Source organism: Hydra vulgaris, chromosome 06, assembly GCF_038396675.1.
Source record: "Hydra vulgaris chromosome 06, alternate assembly HydraT2T_AEP".
Lineage (NCBI taxonomy): Eukaryota > Metazoa > Cnidaria > Hydrozoa > Anthoathecata > Hydridae > Hydra > Hydra vulgaris.
Window position 1 is genome coordinate 52,539,126 of NC_088925.1, and position 11,728 is coordinate 52,550,853.

Consider the following 11,728-nt stretch of genomic DNA (forward strand, 5'->3'; position numbering starts at 1 on the left):
TTGCAAAGTACAAGAAGGGGGGAGAACAGTTTAAACTAAGAAATCCAAATTTAGCCACTTAAAATCTTTTTTGTGTGCAAAAAAAGCAATAGCACAAGACTACAAGAAAATTATGGTATATTTTATTTTTCTTTAAAAATGGTTTTATATAAATAAGGAATTTATGTCAGGTATAGCTATTTGTAATTGCAAAAAACAAATGGTCACTAGTTGTTTAATAATATATCAATATTACAAATAGTCTAATTATAAGACGTGCAAGGCGTGACGCATATCAATATTGTTTTTATAAAGTATTAGCTTATTCTTTCTATTTCTTTTATAAATGTTTTCGCGCAAAAAACACAAAGTCGAAATAAGATGGTTTTTTTTTGTATTGAAGTTTATTATGTCATCCAGCAAGTTGCCTTACTGACGCCCATCTCATAATATCACAATTAGGTAAACATAAAAGTAAAAAATTATAAAATTGTATAAAAATACTCCAATTAAAAAATATCTCCAAAAGACTTGTGAAATTCAAAAATAATTTGAAACGAAAATACGACAAAAAAAGAATTAAAAAAAAAAAAAATCGTAAAAACGAAATTAAAGCGATGCGAAAAAAAAAAAAAAAATCGAAATCGAAATTAAGAAATATCAGAATAATCAAAATACTTCCGTATATTGACAAACAATTTAAAATTTCTTTGTTAATTTAATTTTAACTAAATTTTTTTGCTCATCTTTATTTTATTAGTTTTGATTTATAATTATTTTTTATGCAGAATGACACCTTAGCCTGTTTTTCACGAGAGCCTTTAGTAGTGTATCCCCGCTTTCGTAGCGTATTTGAACTAAGAAACGTATCGTGAATTAAGGTTTGCTTTTTTCATTAAATTATAAAATCTGATTTTAACGCGTTTTCACATAAACTGATATCATTTAAGAATCCGCAAATATCCATCTATATTGTTATTAAAAAACCGATTAAATGCCATCAAGTATTCTAGTGCTTTTCACAATGAAATTACAATCCACTTTTATACTAAAGGATCATAAAGCAGTATTCAAGGTATCGGGTAGACACGGAAAAATCCGGTCAACTTGATATTTCTCTAATATCATAAATGCTTTTTATTTCAATTTTTTTTTAATATTAAATCTGTTTACATTATATGGGTTTCAACTTAATTTTAAGGGGCTCGATGGGCTGTTTCCCAAAAGATCGAATCTTATAACGGATTGATGCCATCATTTTGTAGATTTTTTCTTTTTTCACCTTATTGGCTGCGTTAATCTGCTTCTTTTGAAGTCTTTTTTACTTTTTGTTACTCCACCTTTCTAACGTAGAACTCCTTTAACTATTAGCCAAAAATCTTCAATCTTTCACTACTCATGACAATTTGTAGGATTTGCATCTTTAGTAACAATTTTCACATTATTATCTTTGCACCACTGTAGAACTTTTTTAGAATAGTAAAAAACAGCAAGATCTGGCTAAAAGAGACATCGGTATTTGTATTTTTTCATTAATAGCTAAAGTCTTTTTTGGAGGCATTCTTTCAAGTAGAGATCGTCAGTCAAGGTCTTTTTAGTGATAAAACAAGAGGACTGCATTCCGCAAATTGCTTGCCACACAAGAAACTTGGACGCAAATTTTTTCGTCGTATGTATTTAAATAGATCATCGACAGGTTTATGTTTTCATAGTAAAATTGTTGACCAGGAAGTTGTGAAAAATCCGCATTGCAATATGTTTCGTCGTCTTCAATTATGCACATACTTTTATCCGCCATTATTTAAACTAACTTCTTTGCGCGTCGAGTTCCTTTTATTTCACCGTTTAAGCTCCTTATAAGTGTATTTTTTTATGAAATGCTTTAATTCCAGCATTTTTATGTACTTTTTTGATATAAGAACGCGAAGTCTTGAATTTTCTTGCTAGATCTCGCTGTGACTGGCTCGGATTTCTCGCTATTAAACTGATAATCAACTTTACCTTTTGAATTTATGGAAAGTTTTCTTTCTTTCACTTCCAGTTTTTTCTTTCGAAGCTTTGAGTAACCTTAAACTTACTTATAGTATCTATGCCTTGTTGATGACTATAGATTTTGGGACATTTTTAGGTTTAGCAATCAAGCGATATGAAGTCGATGGGTTTTTGCAAAAAAAGTTCACAATGTTTTTACGCACCTCAATTTGTTTTCAAAACATTTGGCAAATCATTGGTTTGTTAACAAATGTTTATCAATACAATTAAATATATGGAAGCAACGTTTAATTAAAAAAATAAAAGAAATACAAAACTTTTGTGGTTTCAGAGAAATTTAAATTTAAATTTGACCGAATTTTTCCGTGTCTTCTTCTTAGTAAAGACACGTCTATTTCTTGAGATCTATTTTTTACTTCAATATTCACGTTGTTTGTTTTGGACAAAAAAAGTGAATATTGAATATATGGATTCAATATTTGGATTTTTAATACAATCTTAACGGTTTTCCGTTATCTCACTGAAAATGCCTAAGCATATATCTGTTTTAACATCATGAATATAATCATAACGATTGCGTATCTTTTTTATATATATAGTTATTTAGGTGCTTTCAGAAGTCCTAACAAACTGATCACAGAACTCATTGGAAGAGTATTTAACCAAGAATTTTAGGCCTCCTATCTTCCCAATGTCATTTATTTAGCAGAGTCAGCATTGAAAATCGGAACTCTTCGTTCTAAGCCAAAACTCCAACTATTTCGCCACGACTGCATTTTGTTTCGGGACTAATGTTACGCAGAACACCATTAATTTTATAATTTTTTTGAAACAACTCAAGTTAGTGTATGGTATACAACACTTTGCATTTCATGATTTCAACCAAATTTTATTACCAGTTTGGTCGAAATCAGTTTCAAAAAATGACAGTTTTGTTTATGTTATTTTGTGCCGCAAGATTTTCATTTATCAATTTTGATTCGATTATGATATAATTTGTTCATCGGACTTGGGTCATTTTAGTCGGTTGAAACATTGTACCAATTTACTGCTTCCGGCATTGCCATTTTCAATTTTTCTGTAATTCTTTCAATTGTACATTGGTTTCATACAAACATGGCGGTGTTGAATGATATGGTGAATGAACATGGCTTTGAGGTAGAAACTAAAGAAAGTAAATTTTTTTACAGATTCCCTGACGGTATTCCACTGGGTTTTTCACGCCCTCCTACTGAAAAATCAAGATTGAACTTAAAAGCCATGGTTATAATTTTAACTCAAAGAAGAATAAGTTAACATTAATGTAAAACTTGCTCCTTTGGAAGATATTTTAGTTGACTACATTAATTTGCAACATAAGTTTAAAAATATTGATTGGTGATGAGCGTCTGAATAATTGTATTATTAAGTGGTAGTCAAGGAGACCAAATCAGCTTCCAATATTTTAAGAAAACTTATCAACTTTTTATGAACAGGAACACCATCTGAAGTGTTGCTAGATAAAAGTTCATAAATAAGGCAATGAGGAGTTTCTTAGGTTGTATAGCAGCGTGGATTATATTTTGAGCTGCATATTATCTCAATAAAAACGGAATTGTGAAATGAACATCAAACGTATCTCTTTATTGTCGTGTTAAATCTTCCACCATTTTACCCATTTTAATTATTAGCGAATATGAGAATGATGTTTGTAGAAGCGGGTTATATTGCTTTAGTGAGCTGAACTTTCACATTGGTATGTGGCCTTTTTATAGCAATAAGCCGGAGGAAAATAAACCTCAACACCTTAAAAGTATGTAATATTATACAATGAATCATATTATATACGTAATATAACAGTATTTAATGCAATTCATTACATATATAAGTTAACAATTAATAATATTACTAATAATAATGGGACCAATTCAAAGCGCAAAATATAACGTTTATAAATTGTTAAAATTTGTTTTAACGCTTTATATACGTTTTAAAAGACAAAATCAAAACATATTTCTATGTTTAATAATCCTATAATAGATGTTGAAGATACTCTTGAACCTCAACGTTTAATGGAGGTTTGTTCTAAACGTTATTCATGATTTTATTCTGAACGGATTATCGACCAAAAATAAACGTTTTGTTTAAACGCTGTTTCGACGTTTAATGTATTATTGGATAACATGTGCTAAAACAAATTTCAATTTATATAACTATTTATGGTCTCCATGAACTAAAGTTTAACTCAAAAAATTTTTTACGCACAACAGTCTCTCTCATTGAACCCTAATATAAAACTAAATACGAACAACTTAAAGCTACAAATCGAGCTTTTTATAACTGGAATAAAATCTTAACGAAAAATAGTAATTTAAAACTAATCAGAAAGAATATTTTGGAGTATGCAAGCCTTGTTAATAAAATTTCTTTGGAATTAAAAAGTCAATGCACAAAATAAATAAACTCTATAAGTATTACTAATAATTATCTTCTGTAAGTTATGTGGAGTCAAGAAGTTATGTAGAGTCATGAAGTTATTGTTAAAGTATATCACATCGTTTATTTGCTTGACTTTCTATTTGATAGTTAAAAACTTATTACGCGGCCGTTTCTATTTTCTAACTTTAAAGAAAAATTTGTAACTAATATCTTCTTAAAATAAGTAAGCTATTTTGATTTTCCTAATACTTAATGATTACTTAAACTTTATAACTTGATTACTTATACCTCATAACTTACCTTGATAAAAAATAGTTGTTATTTGGCTCATAAAGCAAATTGGTTAAGACTACGGTTATAAAACATAATAAATTACCAATAACTTAATGAAACAAGTTGGTTAACGTAGAGTCAATGTATTTCATAGTTTATAATGTATTTCATAAAGTTTATGAAATAAATTGTTTTTAAAATCTATAATAAGAATTAAAATAAATGAGATAAAAATTATTAGTTACAATGTTTTAATTATAGGTCATTAAACTTAGCAAGCAAGAAAAAAAAGGTAACCAACTATTATTTTAAAATTTGGAAAATAAATAATAATAAAATGGTTGTTAAATTTTTTATACTTTCAAATACAAATTCTATTTTCAATCTTAAAATTTTCAATTTTTCAGATCTTAAACAGATTTTTGATTCTTTTGATCATGATTCGAGTCAGACAATCAATATTGAAGAGTTGGAAGAAGTTATTAAATGTCTAAACATCGATATTCGTAAAGACGACATGGAGAAGTTGTTTAATGCTGTTGATAAAGATGGTATTCTTTTGCTTCCTTTTTTTTGCGTGAGTTGAAGCTCATTTTGTATCACTTGCAACATAAACTTTGCAACGCCTGGACGTTTTTAAGCAGTAATTTAAAAAATACGATAAAAATGTTAAAAAAAAAAAGGTCATTACGTCACGTTAAATGCTAATTACTCATTGCTACGCAATTTTTTCATATTTATTAAATTGAATTTTAACTTACGCGCGATTTTCTCTTAAGGGATTTCTGGTAAATTTGATTTTTTTTTAAATATGATTATATACTTAAAAGTTGCAACTTTTTACTAAAATAGTAACTATAAATTATTTTAATTTACTGTTTAAGGAAGTGGAACTATTGAATTTGATGAGTTTGTTGATGCGTTTGCAGTTACATTTTGTCCTCCAACTGAAGCTGATCTAGTTGTTTCGTTCAGAGCTTTAGATCGTAATGGAGATGGTTTCCTTAATTATAAAGAAATAAAAAAAGCCATGAAAAATGCCGGTCAGCCAATATCGGATCAATGCATTAAAGAAATGATCGAGTTCGCTGACAAGAATGGTGATGGACTAGTCAATTATGAGGGTAGACTCTTAAAACAAATTTATTTTATTTTTATTTATTAAAAAATTTTATGAGAGCTTTTAAAAGAAAATGTTTTTTTCTAAACAGAAAATATTTTATTTAGAATTTGTTTCGATATTAAAATCTTGAAGCAAAGAAGTGAAAAGCGAAGCAAGGAAAATAATTATCATACAAAAACTTTTAATTTAAAGTTGAGTTTAAATAAAATTAATTTAAAATTGATTTCAAAAATATCTTTTGTACGTTATCGAATTTGCATTAACAATTGAATAATTAATATAGTACAATGATTCTTATATTTATAAACAACGCTACAACCCCCGTTCAAAGCATTATTTTAGGGCCTTCATAATTTTGAAAATTTTAAAATTAATTTTAAAAGTAAATGAAACACTTTTAAATTATATATACAGTGTTGGACAAAACATTTGCAACCAACATCGAACAATGCTAAAAAGTGTTCCTAATTTTACATATCTTAAAAACGAAACGAACTATACTACCACAGCAAACAGTTCAGGAGTCTGGAGTCATAGCATGCCATGACATGAGCAATCATCTGACAGGTGACAGCACACAGGCAGAATTTCGTTGACAAGTGCCATTTTGCAGCGGACAAAACAAGTGCAACTTTTTTGGTTTGTTTCATTTTCTTAAGTCTGGTCCGTGTCAACTTCACGGAAGTTTTTTAATAATTAAAGGAAGTATTCAGAGGTTTCCAGAAGTTTCCAGAAGCATGCAGAAGCTTTCAGAAGTATCAAGAAAAGAAGCATTTGGAAGCATGCAGTAGCACCCAGAAATATCCAGAAATATTCAGAAGCATCCAGACGCATCCAGAAGCTTCCAGAAGCATCAAAAAGAAGCATCTAGAATCTTCCAGAACAGGCTCATACAGGTTCATTTTACTTTATAAGAGACACGTAAACCGACATGTAATTCAGTCAGTATATGGAAGTCAATCAGTCCGTATTATCAAGACAGTTTATCGAAGTGAGTTTTATCAAAGTGTTTTATCGAAGAACATCAATACAAGAAGTGAAATACAACAAGTGTTTCATTACATCAATACAGTCCACATCCAACCAAGACGTTGTGTTCCACAGAGCATTACTGTATCATCACAAGGTAAATGTAACACGGTAAGCCTTGAGAAGCGTGATTATTTATTTTCATTTTTTTTATGCAAAAATGTCCCGACAGTCTTGGATTGAAACTAAGAAAAAAAATTATTGGCGATTACGTAAGTGGAATGTCAAAAAAAAGTATTTGTGATAAATATCGCGTGAAAAAATGGACCATATCAAGACTATGTTCCAAATATTGTTCTACGGGGAAGTTGGCAGCAGATAACAAAGGTGGAAGACCGCATTCCACCACTTCTAGAGAGGATTCTATGATCATCAGATCCGTCAAGAAGGATCCCTGGATATCATCAGTCGAGATACAAAAGCAATTAGAGCTGCCTGTATCGGACCGAACAATCAGACGACGTGCTGTTGAAGCCGGATTGTTTTCTCGACGCCCTGCAAAGAAACCGCTGATTTCACTAAAAAACCAGAAGAAAAGACTCCTGTTTGCTACATCTCATATTGACTGGATTGTGAAGAAATGGCGAACTGTCCTGTTCAGTGATGAATCGAAGAAGTTCAACATCATTGGGAGCGATGGCATTTGCCGTGTACGTCGACCGGCCGGAAAACGCCTCGATTTACGTTACTGCCATAAAACCGTGAAGCATGGTGGAGGCAATGTAATGGTCTGGGGGTGTTTTTTTGCTAACGGTCTAGGTCCAATACATCGAAATGATGGAGTAATGGACCGTTTCATGTATAAAAATATCCTGAAAGATGTTATGTTACCTCATACTGAATGGGATATGCCAATAAAATGGGTTTTTCAGCAAGACAACGATCCGAAACACACTGCAAAAGTAGTCAAGGAGTGGTTTCAAGACAACCACCTATCGGTGATGGATTGGCCGCTTCAATCTCCGGATCTCAACCCTATCGGGAACCTGTGGGAGATCGTCAACCGCAGAATTAATCGTGAAGGTGTTCGTAATTAGGATCAACTGTTTGAACAAATCCAAAAGGCCTGGGCAGCGATTCCACAAAGTTTCATTGATCATCTGATCGAATCTATGCCTCGAAGATGCAAGGCTATGATTGACAACAAAGGATTTGTCACGAAATATTGACAGCGAAATACAGCTTGGTCAACATTTTGTCGAGTTGCACTTGTTTTGTCCAGAAGGGAATCAACTTTTTTTAATACTTTTGATTAATTTATTAATTTTCGTGTACAAATAATGAACTTTGTGATGAATAAAACTTAAAGAACTTTGTCTCTAAACAGTTACATAGTTATTTCTCTAAATTGAAAAAATGCAGCACTTTTATATAAAGAAACTAAATTAGCATTATTTGGTTGCACTCGTTTTGTCCGATACTGTATATATATATATATATATATATATATATATATATATATATATATATATATATATATATATATATATATATATATATATATATATATATATATATATATATATACATATATATACATATATATATATATATATATATATATATATATATATATATATATATATATATATATATATATATATATATATATATATATATATATATATATACACACACACACACATATATATATATATATATATATATATATATATATATATATATATATATATATATATATATATATATATACATATATATATTCAATACAAATGTATTATAGTATATAATTAAATATATAAGAAAAAATAAAGATAACTTTATTTATTCAATTATACAATGCTCTTATGTCCAAAGATAATGTTGCCTTAGCATAGGAACAGCCACAAATGTCGGGAGTTTCATTTCCAATTATAGATCGCCGTGTTATGCATTAAAGCAAATTAACTGTGGTAATCATACCATCTAGTTGTTAGTATTTGAGGCTTACAACATTCAGAGCCGTTTCGTTCTACTGGTTGTAATTTATAAAGTAACTTTTTTTAAAATATTTTTTTTTTAACCTGTAATTTCATTACCTTTAATTTCATTGGGTGGGGAAGAGAAAATAATAAAAAGTTAACATTTGTTTAAAAAAGGTTTAGTTTGAAAAAAGCTTACAAGAAGACAAGTAAGGAGATGTGCAAATTTAGTTTAAAACAACTTTTTATATGAAAAAAATAAGTAGCTTTCTTAAACATTACATATTTTAGCAGGTGCAAAATATCAAAAAACACTCAATAAGTTATGAAACATTTACGGTAAGTTATAGCACAGCATATAGACTTAACTGGTTTGGAAACTTGGTGTTTTGCGTAAAAAAAATTAATCTAAGGTGAAAGCTATGATCACGTGACATAGATCGTGCACAACACAAAAATTTACAATGGTTTCAGAGAAAGAAGACGATGATTAATTGGCGGACATGTAAACGATGCACCCTAACGAAATACTAAGAGTCATGACTATTATTGTCCCAATCTATACGGTCAATTAATAAATGTATGTTTCGTTGAGTCAATCCCTACTGGTAAGTCAAAGCTTGTACATTTAACTGCACCCATTACTTATGATCAATTTATGTAATTACCCTCTAATTAATTTAATTAATTAATTTTACGTGGTCAGTAAAATATCTTTTTCGAAAAAACGTGTTTTAATTTTAAGGGGGTGCACCGTTTACACGTCCGCCGATTATTTTTGTAATAGTAACCTTATAATGCTATTGGAAAGTTTTGAAAAAAATACTGAACTTGAAAATTATGCTGAAGCTATTGTTGAAGATGTGAGTACTTTTTCCTAGTAAGATTAAAAGTGAAAAGTAATTTATTTCAACGTTTTTTACTAAATGATTAAATTAAGTGAAAAATTAATGATTGGGATAGAACTGGAAAATAATTGATTGGATGATTGATTGATTTAGTTTTTAAAATTTGTTTTTAGCTCAGGCCTAGATCCTTCCCATGTAATGTATGTGTCAATGTTTGTAGAAGCAAAGATGGGCTAAAATCTCTAAAAAGCACCCCAACAATGTTATCGTTGATGAGCCAGCTAATAATGCAAATTTTAACACTGAGATTTTGTTCTCACTACTAAAAAAAGTGTCTTGCAAGATTACAGAAAGCTTAATTTATGGTAATAATATGATTGAGGTTATTAAAAAATTTCAGATTGACCAGGTAAAAGACAAGATTCACTTTGACAGTATAATTGAAAGTTGCAGTAAAATTTCTCTAAAAAGTTTGAATGAGTTTTATGCTGATTATTTTGATAAAATAGTAATCAACAGTAAGCAAATTTTTAATTGTTGCGCTGAATATGAAGATGCTGTTACATTATTGTTAAGCAAACTTGCTGATAGCATTGCATCTTATTATAGGGCTAATGTCAGTGATAAAAAAAACATCAAATAGTCAAACAATATGTAAAAGAGTACGGATTACAATATCTTATCCGATAGGATAAGATATTGTAATCCGATCCGGAGGCTACGTTATCCACAAATAAAAAAAAATCAAATATTTTCGAACAAGCAATAGCACTGATATACAACAAACAATGTCAATATTAAAAAGCAGCCAGTGTGAAACGAAAAATATTGCTGAACAAAAGCTTATCAATGCTCTTAACTGTAGAGGACTCACTGGTATATCAATTGAGTTTGAGCAAATGTTAATTATAGAAGAAAAAGTATTTTGTTTTTATACAAAACAGTCAGAATTAACTAAAAGCATAGACATAGATTCATTGACAAGAAAAACATTGCATGATCAAGATATGGATGAATATTACAGGGTTATTCTTGAATGCCGTGAGTTAAAAATTGAAAAAGATATACAAAAAACTACTTTGTGTTCAATGCTTGGTTTATATTTTAAAGTTCGAAGTCATTCGTTTGCCAAAGACATAGTTAATAAGCCCAAAGCAATAAAAAAAACAGTAGAACAATGCAAAAAAGGATTACATACAAACATGAAACAATCATATAAGCAAAAGAAAAATAATAAAGTTTTGAATATAAATTGTTGTTGTAATATAAGTAGTTTGTAAATCATGTTTTTTTCTCTTTCTTTTTGGTATAAGATTTTCAGAGACATTTATCAAAGACTTTTTTTTTACAAAAGAGCTTCTAGTATTTCCAGTATTAAGCGAAACACTTCTTTGGTTGCGTATTGCATTAGCATTGTATCCAAACTGTTTAGCATAAGCGTTATCTGAATGGCGCCCTATGTTTCTTTGAGCACTGCACTGAAATATTCCTCTTTTGGGTCTTGACAATGTCTATTTGTAAGTACATAAGACATGCCCTCTGCTAACAGATATTTTATAACTCCCACAATTTAGTTACATGTCATTGTTAAGCCTTCATGAGTCTGACGTGAAATGAATATCTCTGCTTTAGCTTCATCAGAGTATTGACAACTAGTAGTATTGTCTACTCTTTTATCTACAGATCTTTTCCAATCTTTAAATAATCCAAAAAATCATTTAAAAGGAAATTAAATCAAAAATCATTTTGGTCTGTATATTTTTGAAGGAAATATTTTATATTAATTTTATATTCTTCAAGAACTGTTTACACAATCAAAAAACATGTCTACTGTTTACACAATCAAAAAACATGTCCATTTTTTCACAAAAACTAGCTGTCTCTCTATGTCCTACAGTTTCAAAGGTTTTCAAAACAGATGCTACAGTTTGAATTTGAGTAGCTAGTTTTACATTCATAGCAGAGTAAGAGTAAATGTGTATGTGCTCATTAGTTAACTTAGGCATAAGTTTTAAACCATTGTCTAAATCTTCATAATATAATTGAGTAATGTGCTGCCACAAGAAGTATTTTCCATTGTTCCACAAGTAGCGTGTACATTTTCCCGCGCCAGAGTTTAATAAGCAATTTTTAGCAGTTTTCAT

The 11,728-nt window shown here is 29.6% G+C and overlaps 1 protein-coding gene across 1 annotated transcript; it reads left to right on the top strand.

The window, feature by feature from the left end:
* On the top strand, positions 1–6,073 carry LOC136081971 (uncharacterized). The gene is made up of 5 exons (XM_065800441.1): positions 1–115; positions 4,924–4,954; positions 5,070–5,213; positions 5,547–5,786; positions 5,890–6,073. Exons 1-5 carry the CDS (start codon positions 113–115, stop codon positions 5,913–5,915), a joined length of 444 nt encoding a protein of 147 aa, XP_065656513.1. The 5' UTR covers positions 1–112; the 3' UTR covers positions 5,916–6,073.
* The last annotated feature ends 5,655 nt before the right edge of the window (positions 6,074–11,728 follow it).

Coding starts and splice junctions, on each gene's coding strand:
- LOC136081971 (XM_065800441.1), top strand. Junction 4,955..5,069: donor TAGCAAGCAAGAAAAAAAAG/GTAACCAACTAT, acceptor TCAATTTTTCAG/ATCTTAAACAGATTTTTGAT. Junction 5,787..5,889: donor TGGACTAGTCAATTATGAGG/GTAGACTCTTAA, acceptor TATTTTATTTAG/AATTTGTTTCGATATTAAAA.